Source organism: Nannobrachium achirus, assembly GCF_963921795.1.
Source record: "Nannobrachium achirus genome assembly, chromosome: 1".
Classification (NCBI taxonomy): Eukaryota; Metazoa; Chordata; class Actinopteri; order Myctophiformes; family Myctophidae; genus Nannobrachium; species Nannobrachium achirus.
Window position 1 is genome coordinate 20,604,762 of NC_137810.1, and position 20,258 is coordinate 20,625,019.

Below are 20,258 nucleotides of genomic sequence, written 5' to 3' on the forward strand. Positions count from 1 at the left end.
GTGCCATTTACTTTGAGCACTTTGTACCTTTTAGCTGATGATGTAATAACTGCATCTCCCCTTGTCATCACTTGGAGAATATGTACTGACTTGCCTTTTACCTAATATGAGATGGAGACGTCTAGCTGCATTCAGGACTGTTAACCCTTTCTTATCTTTTTTATTGCGACCGTAGGTCGCAGATTAGTATGTGAACGGTCACAGTCCGTATGTGTGTATCTCTGTCTGTCTGTCACGCCTGGCCCAATCTGGCAAGCCATTGTCAAAGAAAGGGGAACGCCCACTCGTCTGTACCTCTTCCTTTGAAGTAGCCATCATTGACTCTTGTCTCAAGAGATTGCGCCTGGCCTGACACTGTGGTTCTCTGGGTTTGCCGTTCTGACATCATGCTCTGGCTTCACTGCGATGTCACACTAACAGAATCCCTCTTATGCCCATATATGGAGTTCCCTGATGTTGTCAATATTAAGCCCATATCTAACAGGACTTCATATGGGAATTCCCATATATGGGGCCACATCAGCCACATACGACACTAACAGAATCCATATAAGGTCAAGACAGATGGCCAAGAACAGGGGGCCAGATGGACAAGAATTGCAAGGTCGCATGTCTCCCTGAGGCGTCTTACTAGTTATTATTATCTTTGTAATTCCCATTAATTCTACTTTCTTAATTGTATACTCTAATCCTATACTTCCCCTGCCCCTTCTTTGTATATACTTACTGTTTGTTTAGACTTACTGTTTTCTCTTTTTTTTGTCTCTCTCATTTTCTTTTATTTACATATCTACTGCATAGTACTGTGTTCTATTTGTCTGTCATTCAATGTTATATGAGATACTTTAATGGTTTCCTGTTGAAATAAGCTTAGTCTTTTCAGGATCTCCTTTTAGTAGACCTTGTACCAGTGAACTGTACCGTCATGAAACTGTACCTTTTCCTATGCAAACTTCTAATAAAGCCTTCAATCAATCAATCAATCAATACACGCATACAGGATATATTTTCACTGTAGACTGCAAAATGTAGCTACTGTTAGACTGGGGACCCCCACACACTGAAGACAACCAGTGTCATTCCAGGGAGTGAGAGGAATATGCCGCAGGGCTGATTGCTCCTGGTTGATGAGCTCTGTTTGCAAGTCTCTGCAGCAACTGTAGACTTCTACTGATTGATGGCAGATAGATGGATTGAACCAGCGCAGAATTCCAAAGATAAGGGCGCGTGACAGGGAGCAAGTGTGTGTGTGCTTGCGTGCGTGCGTGTGTGAGTGAGTGTGTGTGTGAGTTGTCACAAGGGAGGGAAAAGTGCATGGGACTGAGTTACTAGGGCCCAAGGTGGAGGCTGGAGGGGCCTTAATTATTTTATACATTAGCTATTGAAAAATAGCAGATATACAAACTCACGGCTTGGCACCAAGTGCCGCGCTGCGAGCTTGTAGATGTGCCATTTTTGAAAAGTCGTGAAAATGTGTCAAATCTTTGAATATATGTATTTTTTAAGCGAACATTTGTAACTCAAATTTTGCTTCAAGGGGGTCCCTGGAACGAAATATTTTGAGATGGGGGTCCGTGGCAGAAAATAATGTCTAATAATGAGTTCCCATTCTAAATGGGTTCAACCCCCTGGAGCCATGAAGGGTGCCCTCGCTGACTGAGTGTTTGCAGGACCTGAGGGGGAGGTTTGGCACCACAATCAGGAAAAGGAACAGACAGAGACAGGACATACAGTAGGAGGAGGGGTACATGGCTGGGGGTGGGGGCATTAGAGAGGGGACTAACAGCAGGAGCAGAGTATATAAGGCCCTCCCTCTCCTTCTACATTCATCTCTCCCACCAGATTATTCAGTCAGTTGGTGTGTGAGAGAGACAGAGAGAGCTTGACAAAGACACACACTCACAGGTCTCCACCATGAAGCAATGTGCGTTATTGTCCCTGTTGGTGATGGGGTTGGTGTGCGTCCACGGCGCGCCGCTGGAGCAGGGAGGCGTGGAGCCAGGCTCTTGCCAGGATGCGCAGGCACTCAACGCTGCAGGTCTCGCGCTCACCGAGATCAACAAAGACCGCCAAGAGGGCTTCGTCCTGAGCCTGTACCGTCTGGCTAACGTCAACCAGATGAAACACGTGAGTCAAGAATCTTACTGGTGCCAGAGATGATGAAAATACAGCAGCAAAGCACAGTAAAATCTGCCTATGATGATGCTTATGTGAAATTGTTTGTACAGGACAGAAGGAGTTCTGTGATAGGCTGTAAATTAATGTGGAGTTCATCCTGGTCTTCATGATAATTCAGGGTTTCTCATGTTCAGGGGTCATCGCCCCCTGAACATGAACATTGGCTTGTGTGGGAATTTGTTTTATCAAAAATCAATTTTTGACATACAAAATGAGAAGACAATAATATTACAAAAGTGTGTACATTTGGTTCCATTTGTACACTCTCAGTGTTATGGGGGTCCTTGCAAATAAAACATTTGAGAAGCATTATTACTAGTTGGACTCATAATAGTAAATAAGTGTCATACATATTCTGAAGAAAACCTGGAGACTGACATTCAGTAATTGGATCTTATGATGAAAATAAGAACATTATAATGGTGTGTAAAACAGAAAAACTAGAATTGGCCACGGACAAAACCAAGTCTTGCCACGGACACATTTGTCCGTGTCCAGACATGTTGAAGACCGCTGATTATGTTTCCAGGGAGAGACAGGAGTGGTGTTCTACTTGACACTGGATGTTGAGGAAACCAACTGCCATGTCCTCAGCAGGAAGGACTGGAAGAAATGTGAAGTTCGCACTTCTGATGACGTACCGGTTAGTAAACACGTTTACGCACACGCACCTGCACACACACTATGTGAATAATTACTCATACTGTACACATATGCTTTTGCCCACAGGATCTCTCTCACTCACACACACGAACGCGTGCGCACACATGCACGCACGCACACACACACACACACACACACACACACACACACACACACACACACACACACACACACACACACACACACACACACACACACACACACACACAGACACAGACACACACACACACACACACCTTAACTAATGTCCATAAATAGATCATGCACAATATATCTGCTGCTTTGCTCATGCACCATATCTTATCTATGTACCATGTGTAAATATGTAGATAAATTATTATTAGTTAATGTTTTTCTTTCTTGTTTTGACTCACCCCCTCCCCCTCCCCCTTCTTCTTCCCTCTCTTTCTTCTGTGGAACTAATGATAATTAGGGGAACAAAAACTAATTTCACCCACTCCTTAACGAGATCTGTGATCTGACAATGAAGCTCATTCAGAAATAAATTGGAAAAAGTCGAGCTATCCCCATGTTCACCGGTACACCAATTGAAATCCACATTCAGTATTAACTGCATCTTTTCTGCATTGTTTAGGTGTATGGACAGTGCAAAGCCTCCATTTTCATCAGTAGGGTGCACAGAGTGGTGCGTCTCTACAAATACAACTGCATGATCAGACCAGGTAAAAACATAACTGCAACATTGAAATAGGTTTGATTTTCAAAACTGACCCCCAATGACCACCCATTACAACATGTAAAATATGTATAATCCAGTGTGTATGTATTAGATTTTCAGCACTCAAACTGTACTAAATGAAATGCAGTAGCTAAATTAACAATTACCACTGTTTTCATTGACTTAATCTCTCCAACTCCAGTTCCAGCAGAAAAGGTGGTTGAGGTGTGCCCCGACTGCCCTTCCCACATTGCCAAGGACAACGCTGAGATCGTGAAAACAACCACCCTCTCCCTGGAGAAGTTCAACAAGGAGAGCGCGCTATCCAAGCGCTTTGCTTTGCTCAACATCACTCGGGCAACCTCCTCGGTCAGCACTTGACATGTCCTTAAAAGAATATCTGACAAGGTGTCTGTGTGTGAATTGTGACATTTTAATCTAATGATGTGTGTGTGTGTTCTCAGATTGGCGGTATGGCATCATTCTACAATGTAGAATACACTGTTCAGGAGACCACCTGTACCAAGAGTGCTGACTCAACAAAGGCAGACCAGTGCCCCCTCATGGATTGCGAGTTTGCTGTGAGTTACTATAGTTTGCGGTGTCAGCCTTTAGTCTTTTAAAAGGCTTTTCAAAGTCTACTAGTGTATGGAAGGAAGACAGTACAAAACACATTATAAATTCGAATATAAACAGGATTTCAAATAACAAAGTCGCATAATTAATGGTGGGTGATGGTGGTTGTTTTGTATAGGTTAACAACAGTGATTTGTTATGGAGATTTTGAGTATGTAAATTCTAATGTGAGTGTTTTTTTTTATCTCTACCACAGCACAAAGGGCATTGCAAGGGTAGCCACTCCCACCATCCTGGTGGTGAGGATCTCTCTGTAGAGTGTGAGATCTATGAGCCTGAGGTAAGATTTCTCTAAAGTCTTCCACTCTACACTCACTGAGCCATGCGTTTTGTTCTGTATGTACAGTATGTAACTGGCTGTTCTTGCATTGCATTGTTCCCAGGTTGGTGAGAAAGAGAAGAAGCTCCACCTGCTGGGAGGAGAGACAGACCACAGCCACGCTGAGCCCCACGCGGAGGGCGTGGACCAGACACACGATGCCGCGCACGACGCCACGCAGGGGCACCCCCACGACCACGTGCACGACCACACCAAGAGCCACCAGCAACACGGTGCCCAGGGGGAGAACGCCGACCATCATCACACGCATGACCACGAAGAGGGCCAGGCGCACTCTCACGATCACTCCCATGACCATGGGCACGGACACGACCACGTTCATGCTCACCACGCCAAGGCACATGACCACAGCGGCGATTTCCCCAACCAGCACCACAAGTACCACACTGACACGCACACGCACGAGCACGACCACGAGCAAGCCCTGGACCACGACCACAAGCACGCTCACCTGCACGATCACGAGCACCATCACCACCACCACGAGCACAAGCATGAGCCTCACCACCATCCAGAGGGCATGGTGAGAGTGCTGCCTGCCCTCGGCCAGCCCATGACCCTCCCCTCCTTCCCCGACCAGCCGGCCGCAGGCCCAGAGGTGGGAGTCACCCTTCCCCTCATCCCTGACCCCCAGATCCCCGGTGAGCGGGAGCCCACCATCCTGCCCTTCCCCTCGTCTGTCTCTGCTGATTGCCCAGCCGCTGCCCCAACCAGGGAGGGAGTCGACCTGGTTGCAAAGCTCTTTGCTGAAGACCCCATGTTCAAGGTTCAGGCTGCTGCGTGAGGAGACAGCTGCTGCTCCCTGGGGAACGGAACTGATCTGAACACATGCGTGCAACAACATACACATCCTGAAATATGGTGTCAGTCTGGCTAATGGGGACTTACACAGAGAGGAAGATGGATGAGAAGAGAAGTTAACGCTTTCAACACGTCGCAATCAGAATCATTGACTATGATTACTGGCATTCCATTGCTCTCCTTATACAATGCTTCCACCTACCTCACATAGTCTGCTTAATCTTGAAGGATGACTATATTATCAACCCCTACTGCCTCTCTTTTCCATCACTAAACTGTGAATTCCCTGTTCACCACTGCATCATGAAGTCTCTCTCTCTCTCTCTCTCTCTCTCTCTCTCTCTCTCTCTCTCTCTCTCTCTCTCTCTCTCTCTCTCTCTCTCTCTCGATATTTTGAATGATTGATTGATTGAAGAATTTATTAGAAGGTTGCATTTAGGAAAAAGTACAGTTTCATGACAGCACAAATCACTGGTACAAGGTCAACTAAAAGGAGGTCCTAGTAAGCTTTTCGGCTTATTTACACAGGAACCACTTTATGTACTGGTACGGTCTGCCCTTTACATTTGAAAAAGTTATTGAATGTCCCGGCATAACAATACTGTTCCCAACATTGATATCTCATTGATCACATGACACAGCACAGATCTAAGTCATGATGTTTCACCTATCAGTCGGGAGCGAGGGTGTCTATGCCCCTTTCAATGTGCTAGACCCTGGGCCTGGGAGATGGATTGCTGAAGTGGAGCGCTGCACCTTGAACTCCCATTACTTACTGCACAACATGGACATATTTATAACACCTAAAAACATGTTTATAATGCAGATGCTTGCTGGTAGACATTTACGTGTTTTTATCTTGTTCATGTTCACGTGATTGACTGCACAAAACAATAAATACCAGCGATACTCAACAGTTTTTTGTTTTCATTCCATTCCATATAATGCCTGATATATAGTTGTTTTACACCTCAACCCCAACAAGCTTGACGGGAATTTGTCATTTCTTTTATGTACTTGACATTTATGAATAAGGTCATCCAGTCTGCTGGTGCAGTAAGATAATACAAAATAAAATGCCTTGCTCAAATCTTGCCTACAGCCTTCAGAATACTAATCCATCATAGTTTTACAGAGATTTTAGTTCTGTGCTTGGAAGAATTGCATTAGATTCCTTATAACAGGTATCCAAAACCATACTACTATAGAGGGTATGTGCATGCATAAAGTGAATGGCAAATCGAGTGGCAAAACGAGTGGCAAAGTGAGTGGCCAAGTGAGTTTAACGTCATTTAATGCAATCAGATAGGACTTTTCTGTTTGGATGTATGGGAGGTCAAGGCCAGAAAGTCGTTTTTTGTGTTCCCGCATAACTTCCGGGTATGATGATGATGTCACACGCATACCCTCTGTTCATAGCTCTGGAATTAAATAGTTACACAGCAATAAACTATTGGAGGTGTCCTGGTGCTACAGTATATTGACAAAAGGTGCATATTGAGTGTACTGTAGATTTGAATCAGACATTAATGTCTCTGTCGGATTGATGCAAAGATCCCACACATAGGCCTGTTTTAAAAGAATATGGCATGTCAGTTTGTTATTCATTTTGAGATGTGTTTTATAACATTCAAGAGACAGGAAGGATGTGTCTATATGAGAGTGAAGTTTTTTTGCTTAACATGATACAAGTCATCCATACTGTATGAACAGATGTACATAATTTTACTAGTTTATAGTGAACTTGAGTCAAAAGCTCTACATTATTATTATCATTATAACAGCCAGATAATCACCGGAAATAGCTCTCATCTGTGTATAGACCAACCACACCTTGCCCTTCTTGAGACAAATCTTTTCTTTTCTTTTCTTTTTATATCATACATTTAATTTTACATGCGATTATTTTTGACAATATTTGGGTACCATTCCTACACAGGGAAAACAGTATAGGAGCCAGAAAGGGTTTCAGAGCAACAACACATTTACAATGATGTAATTATCACAAACGGCTGGTCACTGTAATTCACCAGTGCAGTGTGATTCCTCTCATCCTGAGAATAGCCTAATTACTAAACCTAAGATCTACACATTAACACAATTATTTTCATGGAGCAGATTATATTCAGACCCAAAATGTTGTCACAGTAATCAAATACCATCAGCCTCTGTTAATTGTGTTTTTTTATCATCCCTTAAAATCAATAATAATATGTATATGTATGTGTATATGTATATGTATATGTATATGTATATGTATATGTATATGTATATGTATATGCTTATGCTTATGCTTATGTATTCATTTAAAATGTCACCATAAATGACTATTGAAATATTTCAAGAAGTCAAATGGAAGGTACAGTATTAGGCTCTACATACAGGAGTGGATAATGGATCTGCAGTTGATATCTGGAAAGAACTTCATTCTGTCACTGAATGACACATCATATCCATGATTCAAAAGTTAAAACACCTGCTCCTTAACCTATAAATTATCCTTGATGTTAAGGTTCCTAACTTCCTATCATGCCCTGACTATAAGACCTCTGTCCTCTCTCAAAATGTTGTCTCAGCAATATATTTATGTTTTTCATCGAAACTCAAGTCTAGACACGATAGCCTAATTGGGTTGCTATTTGCTCAATGATGACATTCTCTCATTCAACAAACAACCATGATCTGATATACATACTATTTACCTTATACTCCCGGGAACGTGTCGCTGTTACTACGTTCATCTTTTCGACACCCGACTCTAACCCTCACCCTAACCTTAACCTCCGTGGAGTGAGTCGCTAACCCTCCGGTCGAAGTGATGGGCTTTCGCAAAAGCGAGATTTCCCCATACTCCCCCGGTGTCCTAATGACCCTGATAGGTTATCAGACCAAGCCATTGGCCTATAGGAGATAGCAGCTGTTTGCTTGTCCTTTGAGAAAGGGGGTAAAGTCCAGCAGTCCCCACCAAGCAATTTGTAGCCCAAAACACATCATTCTAAGATTCTTTCTTCTCACATGTTTAGCTGTCAGAATAGCTGGCTGCTATTTGGTGATTAAACTAGCATTACAAGATAAGCAAGATCTGTGCCAAGGATTGGCATAGGCCTTCCCGGTCATTAGCATTGATGCTACTGTAGCTCCTGAGACTTCAGAGTTTCAGAATAAACTATATAGCAGAAACAGTTAGGCTGTCTTTTATCGGTGGCAACGCTGTGTGCGTGTGTTTCGGGATGTCTGTGAATGTGTGCCTGCTGGCCCTATGTCTGGCTTCACTGTGGCAGGGGACCAGGGCCACACCACAACCAGACAGCCCTGGTTGTGGGAACCCGGAGGCAGTGCGGGTAGCAGAGGAGGCCCTGGAGCAAATCAACCAGGACCGGACGCAAGGATACATCCTCAGCCTCAACAGACTGTATGACATGTCACACACTGCAGCTGAAAAGGTGTGTACAATGCATGTGCGCGCACGCACGCACGCACGCACGCGCACACACACACACACACACACACGCACACGCACACACGCACGCACGCACGCACGCACGCACGCACGCACGCACGCACGCACACACGCACGCACGCGCGCACACACACACACACACACACACACACACACACACACACACACACACACACACACTCACACTCACACACTCTCTCTCTCACTCTTTTTACAGCCACATCTTTGTTAAACATAATGAAATGTTAATGCATAGTGTATACTGTACATGGCTGCACAAAAAAATGCTGATTAGTTAAAAAGTTATTTTTGTATATATTTTATTTTTTATGAAAATAAAAAAGATAATAAATGAATAAAACATGGTCCTCATGCATTTCAAGTACAATACGCTTTATGTATAAATCAGGCTATGGCTGGTCTTTGCACCCTATTGGCCTACTACAAAAAGAAAAGGGAGAGATGCAAACAGAGTGCTTGTACTAGCAGAAGTGTACTACTACTATTAAATCAAGCTACAACCAACCCAGTGGACCCTTTTCACAGACTTTTTGACAGGTTGCCTAAATGCAGCAGCTAATGTTAATTATCTGTGTGTTTCATTTATGGGTTTCTGTGTGTGCATGAAGTTAAAAGCAGGAGCTGTCCAACACACTGGCACACAGTAGCCATCACCTAAACGAAACACACCCCACACTGTTACTGTCTGTTTACCCGTCAAAATATCAGCTGTGATTAGAGCTAATAGCTGGCGAATGTATTCATTTAGGCTTGAGAAATTGAAATTGATTGATTGATCGATTGATCGATTGATCGATCGATTGATTGATTGATCGATCGATTGATCGGTTGATTTGAAAGTATTCCCACCATTTTCTCTCATGTCTATTTATTGCTCTTTGTTCAGGAGAAAGGTGGCCTGCTCTACAAGTTGACCATAGATGTCTTAGAGACCAAATGTCACGTGACCAGCAGGAAGCCATGGAAACAGTGTGAAGTCAGGGACACTGGTGCAGTTCCAGTAAGTATCAGTAGGGGATGCTACTATATCACTCAAACACAATACACACACTAGCAGTTTATCTGAGCTTTGTGTGTGTGTGTGTGTGTGTGTGTGTGTGTGTGTGTGTGTGTGTGTGTGTGTGTGTGTGTGTGTGTGTGTGTGTGTGTGTGTGTGTGTGTGTGTGTGTGGGCTTGCAAAGCTATCTTTGTGGGGACCTCATGTCCCCACAAAGATAGTACAATCCAGGGAAAAAACCATGTGGGGACAAATTAATACGTCCCCACAAGGTCTTTAGGGGTTAGGTTAAGGTTAGGGAGTGAAGACTTCAATATATTGTCCTAGGCCAAGTCAAGGCCTAAGATGCAGTATGGGGTTAGGGTTAGGGTTAGGGTTAGGGTTAGGGTTTAGGGTTAGGGTTAAAATGAATGGAATGTCCCCACAAAGATAGTAGACTATGTGTAATGTCCCCACAAAGTAGCAATTGCAAACCTGTGTGTGTGTGTGTGTGTGTGTGTGTGTGTGTGTGTGTGTGTGTGTGTGTGTGTGTGTGTGTGTGTGTGTGTGTGTGTGTGTGTGTGTGTGTGTGTGTGTGTGTGTTGACAGGTGTATGGAGAGTGTGAGGTGTCCATTCATGTTGGTACTGAAGTGGAACTACAGAGCTACTTGTGTAAAATTCGTCAAGGTACGGTACTGAAATTTGCACAGGATTAGATAGCGGCTTACAACATGATAATCAGTGTCAGGTGATCGAGCAATTGATTTAAGCGTATTTTGAAGTGGTAATGAGGAGTATAATTCACACAGCACAAATCTAATGTGCCGCAAGCTCACAGAAATGTCATGGATTTATCTGGCTATCCAGGATGAACAAACACACAATCTGAAAACAATACCTCTCAGAAGTGGCTAGGTAATAGTGTCACAGATGAAGGTTTTTCCACTGTTCAATTTAGCACTGCAGTAATGAAGGGAAAGAGGTCAACAAGTCAATTTGTCAGATGGTACAAATGCACAAAAATAGCACTTAAGTAGTAGAGAAGCAGTGCACTACAGGTCAGGAATATACTATAGTTTATTTTAGAACAGTGAACAAGTGTGATTATAAGGCACTGGATTGTTAGTTACCTAAACCAGAATGTAAGTTTGACATCTCATTTCTTAATTGAACTCTTGTGTTTAGTTCCTGCCACAGCAGTGGTGGATGTGTGCCCTGACTGCCCCACAGCTGATAACCTAAATGATCCTATCGTCATGGAGACAGCCAACCTGTCACTGCAGAGGTTTAACACAGAGAGCCGCTTAGCCAACTACTTCACCTTGGAAAACATTACAAAAGCCAGTTCACAGGTCAGGTTTCAACAGACCTCACACACAGACACACAAATAAAATAAAAAGATGAGGGAGGGATACATGATTAGGCTACATGAAGGTATCATATAAATAGTCAATAGGCCTGCCCTATAAAGATAAAGACAATTTTATTGTCAATTAAATGTAACATAAATTGAAAATTTGCCTTTGGCACACTTGCATACAGTAAACAAACAATAAAAACACAAAGAATGCATAAATAAACAAATGCAATAAACTACAGTTAAAATGCATTCCAATAACAGTAGTGATCATGGGCTGCAGGGGTTGGGCAGTAGGGTTCTTTTTTTTTTATGTTTAAAATATCCACTGCAGATGGCACAAATTATTTTAACCCTTCATTTTAGTTAATGCCTCCTGCCATATGGTATAAGCTGAAAAGATAAGTGGAGAGGGTGGGTAGAGTCATTGTAAACCTGAACTGCCTTTTTGGTTATGGAGCCGTTGATTGAATATGGCCTGGAATTTCTTCATTTTAGGGGCAAGGCCACTTGGTCTTTGGTGTTGTTCAAAGGCAAAATGCCAGCCAGGGCAAGAAGGTCATCAAATACAATTTTAGTAATTATAGTCCATTGAAAGAATTAATTGAATTTAAGGAGGATGATTATCTGCAGTGAACTCACATGTGTGTATGTATTCTCAGTGGAATGAAGGCCCATCGTATTTTGTGGAGTTCACCATTCAGGAGACATTATGCTCCAAGCAAACTGCTCCTGAGGAACTGAGCAACTGCACACTCATGGACTGTCAGTTTTCTGTGAGTAGCACACACACACACACACGCGCGCGCACACACACACACACACACCAGGGGCGCCTAACTTTGTCACCGGTAGGGCTAGCCAGTTTTCAGGCTTCGCATGCACGAAATTTTGCCGGGTAGGCTACAGTGTCTTGCTGTGATTCTAATGCAGATTGCAGATTGGTTCTGCAATCTTGCTGTAACAGCAAGCTTGACAGCCATAAGAAGTGACACCACTGACCATGTTTAAAATAACTGACACATGGTTGACTGCAGGGCTTACAAGCATCGATAGGTTACTGTAAATTCACGTCATGAATTAAAATAATTTGAGAAATCATAGCAAAATGATGCACAGACAGACTGCCAGATATAGCCACACATGTCATCAAATCAAATCACAACAACACCGACCAGCGACCAGCGTGCTTCTGCTTCTGATTCTGAACCCACATCATTTCAAATGATTGGCACGGCGGCCAGGCAGGTGATACTGTATATAAAAGATTAGGCATAACTCACCATCAGAATGATCAGATTCAGTCACCCCAACAGTCCAATGTCCAAACAACATCATAATCCTGATTACTGTTTATCCATTGTCCCCAGTTTTTAATTAGTTGTAATTAAAGCCATGAAACTTTAAATTATCAGTATATGACAGTCTTGTATCAAGTCAATTCAACATGTTATTCTGTGTTTCAGAAACAGAACAGGAACACTGCTGTGTAAGGCCAGTGTTGCCAGATTATATGCGAGAGAAACAAGCAACCCGGTGCTATGAATACATGCCCAAATGTGTCGCTTAACAAGCAAGACCTGGCAACACCACTAAGACCAGTGTTGCCAGGTTATATGTGAGAGAAACAAGCAACCAGGTCTATGAATATATGCCCAAATTATTGCTTAACAAGCAAGACCTGGCAACACTGCATACAGTGATGTTAGACCTGAAAGTGTGGGACAGGCAAGCAATGGCCGATAGGGAGAGCCAATGTTACCCCTGGCTCCAATGATCAGGCACCAGTGACAGACACACACACAACACACACACACACACACACACACACACACACACACACACACACACACACACACACACACACGCACACACACACGCACGCACGCACGCACACACACACACACACACACACACACACACACACACACACACACACACACACACACACACACACACACACACACATATATTTTAAGAATTGGACAAGTAGCCTACTCACAACTGTAGTGTTTCAGTCAGAAGAACTGTGTTAACAGATAACAGGTTAACAACTTTCATATGTGCAAGTCCAGCTGTTCTGTGTTGTCTCCCAGCATAGGGGCTTTTGTTTGGGATCACATACAGCCCATGAGGACCAGTTTGAAGTAAGAATGCCTGCCAAAGTTAAGGAAACTAGACAGCCAGTGGAAGTGCAGTGTGAAATCTACGAACCTGAGGTGAATCTTTTGCTACATTACACAGTAGAGTTTGACTTGTTGTTACCCATACCGTTGTATAGGCCTACATCTAAGTATGATTTTACATGCTTGATACTTTAATTATGAACACGTATTTTTGTTTCTAAAAAATAATTGCCTATATGCCCTCACTTTACTACAGTAAAAGACTAAATGATTGAAATAATTCTCAAATACAGAATACTGATATTGTGGCCAAAAAAGAAAAAGATACTTCAATATGTTTGACTTAACAGTACAGAGAACCGAGCAGAACTTGTGTTGGTCAACAGTGAAACAACATGTTTCATCAGGATCTTGTTCAGGCTTTTTCTATTGTTCTCTAGGCTGCCAAGGTGGAGGAGCAGGCCCATACCAAAGCAGACAATGGGCACAGTGGACTTCAGCAGCACAAGCATTTGCATCTGCACCCCCACGAGCATGTCCACCCTGCAACCCTCACTAACACCCCTAGCCCTGGCCTGACCAGGCCCAGGGGCTCCCTAGGGGCTGTAGTTGAGCTTCCTGCCTCTTCAAGGTCTTCCCCAATATCAAGCTTCTGCCCTGGCCCTCGCAGGCATCATTTGGGATTGGACAGACTTAAACTCTGATTAACTGTACCTGGGCTCAAGGGGGGGGGAAGTGGGACTGAGTTACTTGGGCCCAAGGTGGAGGGGCCTGGAATTATGTTATAGTTTAGCTACTGAAAAATAGCAGATACAAGCTCGCAGCTTGTAGAGCTGCTATTTTTGAAAAGTCGTGAAAATGTGTGCAAATCTTTGAATATAGGTCTATATATATTTTGCTTCTGGGGGTCCCTGGCTGGAACTAAATATTTTGAGATGGGGTCCGTGGCCAAATAGGCCTACATGTCATTTTGGGAGTCCTTCACATGAAAAGGTTTGAGCACCACTGACATAGAGACAGGTTTTTCAAAAAAACCTTAATAGAAGGATTTGAAATATTCAAAGACTATTTTCACGATTTTTCAAAAATAGCAGATCTACAGCACCGACTGCTGCGCTGCGAGCTTGTATATCTGCTATTTTTCAATAGTTAAAGCACAAAATGTGAGTGAATCCTTGTACCCAGGGGGGGCCCAGAATTTGGTGTGACACCCCTAGTACCTGGGCTGGGTGGATATTCCAATTGACTGTCCAAACTGCAACTTTCCTAAACTTCATAAACTTTAATGAAAAGAGAGAGAACACCGTTAGATCCTATTTTTGATATCTGGAATCTAGAGTTGCAATACCAACCCATGACAGCCCATACATCCAAACAGAAAAGTCCTATCTGATTGTATAAACTCTGCACATTTAAAGTTTTTGTTTCATAAAAAACACAGTAGAAATGTTATGAGCTACTTTCTGTCAAGAAATTCCGTGCAGGTTGTTATTTTTCTGAGGAGTTTGTAAGTAAGTGCTGCGTACCTCCTGTTTCGAAATGGCACATAATGCAGGAGGCAGCAGGACGTTGCATTGTTGAAAACGAGCGCTTCCAAACTCCAACACTTATACAAATAATCACCTGACATAATTTCTTGAGAGAAAGCTTGTCTAAGGTGGATTTTTTATGAAAGAAAAACTTTGCAGATAGAAAGAGGATAATTCAAGCTTTCCATACGGCTGCAATGTTGTAGCCTGGCTCCAACCCATAGAAAGACCCTGCCCACTCTCTGAGTGTACAGGCCTCAGGAAGCTTAGTCTGAAATCAGGCTAGCAATGTTGGTGAGTTTAATCAAATCAGTAGGACTTTTCTGTTTGGATGTATGGGCTGTCAAGGGTTGCGAGATATGAATTTGGGGTATACTGTATATAACAGGAGCTTCTCTAGCATGCTTGTCATGAAATGAATCCAGTACAGACAAATACCTACCAACACACCACTGCACAAAGGCATACAGACATATTGTACATAACAGTCAAGCAGAACTGAGAAAAAGGGTTAGTCCTATACTCATACACAATACTGTAGAGTTAAACTGTAAATATGACAGAATTACACAGATTAAGACATTAAAATAGATCAGCAGCAGCACTGATCAGCTCATCATAATTATTACTTCTCTTGTTTCTAGAAAGCAAATGGAATGTAGATTTCCGGAGGAGGCTGGTTTACGAGGCTTATTGGGATTTGGGGATGGGTATCGTATGTTGAAATGACAAATGATCCATAATAAAAAAAAACATATTTCAGCAACAGAGAAAGCCTTTCATTTTGTTTTGCATCGAAGAAATGTATTTTCATTGTCAAGTGAAGTGTGTTTTATTCTTGATAAATGTTACAATTATTATTATTATAATAATTATTATTATATTACCATATAATGATTGTGTGAAATTGCTATTTGACCATCATGTGAAAACTGCCTATAATGCTTGTATACGTCGTAATCTATACGGTGCTCTGTGCTCATTACATGTTTAACCCTGTAAAAGCCAAATATATGGATGAAACACTCCTTAAAGGAGGACTTCACCACTTTTCAACCTGTCTGTCGATTTTTATTATTGCGAGAACAATGGCTTCCACTTTAACATTGCAACTTTTTAGGAATATAAAGCCTGCCGTTTCTATTAGCTTGGATTCCCCATTGATGATGTCACCGGTGGAAGGATTTGACTTTTTGATTGATTGATTGATTTATTTATTTAGACATAAAAGATGCATACAGTACAAAGCACTTTGGTCCAAAAAGGATATTCACTGAAGAAAGACCATGTGGTCTTGTTTCCATTCAGGTCCTATTGCATTCATTCACTAGAGCAAAACACATTGATATAATAAACCCGCCCACAGCTCTCCTATGAGACCCGGACTGAGTAGATTATTTTTTGATATTTTATCATGAACATTAATTAGTGAGGACCTATTATATGAAGATAGGTTGAAAAGTGGTGAAGTCCTCCTTTAAGTTATGTCACCTTCCTAATGTTGCAGAATGCTTAGTATTTTCCAGTAGGCCTATAAGCAATTTGAATACAAATTAATGCTAATCCTATTCCACACACCATTCACACAATACTGTTGGGGGCATTATGCTCACTACTTACATAGGCTACTACATACTAAAAGGAATACATGCAAATGAGTTGGTCCATCCATTCAGCAACAGGGCACACCCTACGCCATTCTCACCTACCCATCCATCCAACAAAGGGACAAGCATCCTCTAAATAAAACATTATCAACATTCACAACCTGTGTTTTCCAACAGACTAGATGAAGATAAGAGTTTCAAACCCTACAACCAGAAATAATGTTTTAAAGTGTGTAAACTGCATGGTGCTACTGCATGTAAAGTGGTGTGATGGATATGTTTTGTAAAAATAAGCTCTATATAGCTCTATCCAATAGCTAAGTAGAGTGTTTGTTCATTACTGGGATCCCTGTGTTACCCCAGCTCTGTATCAAACAGACACTCAGGAGACAGAACTCGTGCAGGATACAGGATAAACAAGCACAATGGAAGTGATGAAACAGGGAAATTAACAGAAATGATGTGTAACTGGCATAGTTGATCAAAATGATGGTGATTCATGGTTTATATCTCCTGATTTAGTTAAATTGTGTTTCCAAATGATACTATATTTTATGTTTATTAAAGATTGGGGCAGATGGGGAGACTTGTTCCTGTTACTGAAGTTAAGAAGCATGATAGCAAGAACACAATGAGATGTTTTTGTTTTGTTTTACAACTGTAAAAGTAATTGCAATTTAAATGATACACTGGGTAGGCCTTTGATGATTGTTTTAAACATAAATCATAACTTTAAATAGTTTGAAGCAAGTATGCATGGCATGTTATTTAATCACCAGACTGTCTTATTCTGAAATGTTTCCAGATAGTTGATGTGCTATGTTAATGTTCGTGTCAACCAGGGCTATTGGAAGCATCTTATCTCCCCCCACTTCCTTTGCTCTGCTCTGATTGGTTGAATTCAACGTGTGAAAGACCCTCCTCAGGTATAAGTAAATTATCATAGCGTTGTTGTAGTCTATGTGTGTGCTTTCAGCATATTCAGAGACAAGACAGAGAACCATTTCCAAGGATTTGTCTTTGAGAACAACTGAACAAGAAGGTAAGATGTTGCACATGTGGTTATGTAGTTGAGACTTTACACTTTACATTAGTAATGGACAACTAGTTGTGTTTGATACAAACTACTAACCTTGAAGAAGACTGAGCTTGTTAGACATTAGATGTGTGTAGCCTCTATTTCCCCCTTGTGTTTAATACGGTAATACCAAGACATTTATCATTACAGATGAACCAATCAGGGGAAGTTGAACAGTCCTGTAGAGAAACCAAAAGGAGGAAGATTGAGTACCAGGTTTGTCATGTTTTTCTTATTGGGTGTATTATCTATACCTGTAAGACGCATAAGGGTGAGGTTGCACTGAACAGATTTCATTTGCAAGCGTGATTCAAGTTGCGGTTTGTTGATTACGTTGAACAAAATGTGGACAAAATGGATATGACTATAGTCTGACATCATAGATGTCTTATGTTATAGCACACATGAGACTCACAAAATAGGACTATATGCCCATGGACATTCCAAGCTATGGGCTTAATATTGATAACATCATGGATCTTCATACCGTAACCGGTATATGGGCATACAAGGGACAAGGTCTGAATGTGATGTCACAATGTGATGTTACAACAATGTGATGTCACAAAAGGTCAGCAGATATAGACATTGGGGTGTTACAGAAATGATACGGTCAAGATATGACAGTTTTCATAGTTAACTGTGACCTACGGTCACAATTGTCTTGTAGTTATTGTGGAGTATCTGACTATCCGTCACAAATAGTATTTTTTCTCCACATTTAACGTAATAGCCTATACTGTTGATGGCGTGTTCCACCCCCTAACTATTATAATAATGATATCACATTCAAACAAAGTTTATCTTTTGTGTAATGTGCTTTTTATATCTGCCATGTTTTCATGACTTTTTTTTCTGACTTTGTTTTCTTTTCTGCATTTGATTTTACAGGTGAACGCAACAGCAGTAGTGTTGAAGGCTTGTTTTGTCCCTCTATCACGTGTAAGGTTTAACAGTGGACTGTTGGATGTGAAGGATGAAATAGTTCCACAACTTCCACAGGATCTTTCTAACACCATGGAATACACAGCTGTTCCACAGAGTAAAATGGTAATTTGATTATAAATTATATCTGTTGGATGAGGCCTTATTACACCACATACTGTAACCCCAGCATTAAAAACAACACAGTGTCGATGAATTTTCAATGCATTGCCAACATGGTTTGAGCCTGTAGATCAATTATTTCTGTTCAATAGATTTGAAGTGTTGATTATAAAAGGAGAGGGCCATAGTAATTTGAGCAAATGTGTACAGTATTGTTGCTTGTGTTTAAGTGGCTTAGTATGTTATTGCCCAAAATGTTAGTAGAAACCAAATCTAGAAGATCAACATAAATCTGATATGTGTTTATGTATTTATTTTAGGTGGAAGAGGACTGTGAAACATCACTACCAACCAGTGATGCTCAGCTCCTCTCTTCACACTGTTCTGAATCTGATACTGAAGACAGCGATGAGGAGGAGACCAAGGGAGCCCAGTCAGTTTTAAACAAACAGCGATCACACAAGACACAACATGTGAAAGGACAAAGGTTGTCTATGAGCTGTAAACTGATCCACAGTGTGAAATCGTCAAAAGAGAAGCCATCCATGAAGACTAATCAAGAGGAAAAGCCCTTTATATGTACTCTTTGTGGTAACAACTTTAGTAAAAAAGGGTCATTTGAAGCAGCACATGATGATTCATACAGGAGAGAAACCCTTTTCCTGTACAGACTGTGGCAACCGGTTTAGTCAAAAGTGTCATCTAAAGCAGCACATGACGATTCATACCAGGGAAAAGCCCTTTAGCTGTACAGTTTGTGGCAACAGCTTTAGTCAAAAGGGTTCTCTGAAGCAGCACATGAGGGTTCATACAGGGGAAAAGCCCCATAGCTGTACAGATTGTGGCAGCATCTTTAGTAAAAGTAGTCATCTGAAGCAGCACATGCTGATTCATACAGGGGAAAAAGGCTTTAGCTGTGCAGATTGCGGCAGCAGCTTTAGTCGTCATAGTCATCTGATGCTGCACATGAGGGTTCATACAGGGGAAAAACCCTTTAGTTGCACAGTTTGTGGCAGCAGCTTTAGTAAAAATAATCATCTGAAGCAGCACATGATGGTTCATACAGGGGAAAAGCCCTATAGCTGCAAAGTTTGTGGCAGCAGCTTTAGTCAAAATAATACTCTGAAGCAGCACATGATGGTTCATACAGGGGAAAAGCCCTATAGCTGTGACATGTGTGGCAACAGCTTTAGTGGTAACAGTTATCTGAAAAGGCACATGAGGATTCATACAGGTGAAAAACCCTACAATTGTACGATCTGTGGAAACGGCTTTAGTGAAAATGGTTCTCTGAAGCTGCACATGAGGATTCATACAGGTGAAAAACCCTACAATTGTACGATCTGTGGAAACAGCTTTAGTGAAAATGGTTCTCTGAAGCTGCACATGAGGATTCATACAGGTGAAAAACCCTACAATTGTACGATCTGTGGAAACAGCTTTAGTGAAAATGGTTCTCTGAAGCTGCACATGAGGATTCATACAGGTGAAAAACCCTACAATTGTACGATCTGTGGAAACAGCTTTAGTGAAAATGGTTCTCTGAAGCTGCACATGAGGATTCATACAGGGGAAAAGCCCTTCAGCTGTGCAGATTGTGGCCGCTGCTTTAGTCAAGCAAATGGTCTGAAGCAGCACATGCTTGTTCATAAAGTTGGAAAAACCCTTTAGCTGTGAAATTTGTGGCAACAGCTTTAGACAGAAATTTGGTCTGATGCAGCACATACAGGGGAAAGGCCCTTTAGCTGTACTGTCTGT

The 20,258-nt window shown here is 41.9% G+C and overlaps 2 protein-coding genes across 2 annotated transcripts; both read left to right on the forward strand.

The window, feature by feature from the left end:
* Positions 1 to 1,820: 1,820 nt before the first annotated feature.
* On the forward strand, positions 1,821 to 6,211 carry LOC308281454 (antihemorrhagic factor HSF-like). The gene is made up of 7 exons (XM_080721643.1): positions 1,821 to 2,127; positions 2,708 to 2,821; positions 3,437 to 3,524; positions 3,723 to 3,889; positions 3,985 to 4,101; positions 4,353 to 4,436; positions 4,540 to 6,211. Exons 1-7 carry the CDS (start codon positions 1,915 to 1,917, stop codon positions 5,278 to 5,280), a joined length of 1,524 nt encoding a protein of 507 aa, XP_080577769.1. The 5' UTR covers positions 1,821 to 1,914; the 3' UTR covers positions 5,281 to 6,211.
* Positions 6,212 to 8,286: 2,075 nt separating this feature from the next.
* On the forward strand, positions 8,287 to 15,824 carry LOC308290737 (fetuin-B). Its single transcript, XM_080732646.1, has 7 exons — positions 8,287 to 8,740; positions 9,665 to 9,778; positions 10,364 to 10,442; positions 10,941 to 11,107; positions 11,776 to 11,889; positions 13,210 to 13,332; positions 13,680 to 15,824. Exons 1-7 carry the CDS (start codon positions 8,528 to 8,530, stop codon positions 13,941 to 13,943), a joined length of 1,074 nt encoding a protein of 357 aa, XP_080588772.1. The 5' UTR covers positions 8,287 to 8,527; the 3' UTR covers positions 13,944 to 15,824.
* Positions 15,825 to 20,258: the final 4,434 nt, after the last annotated feature.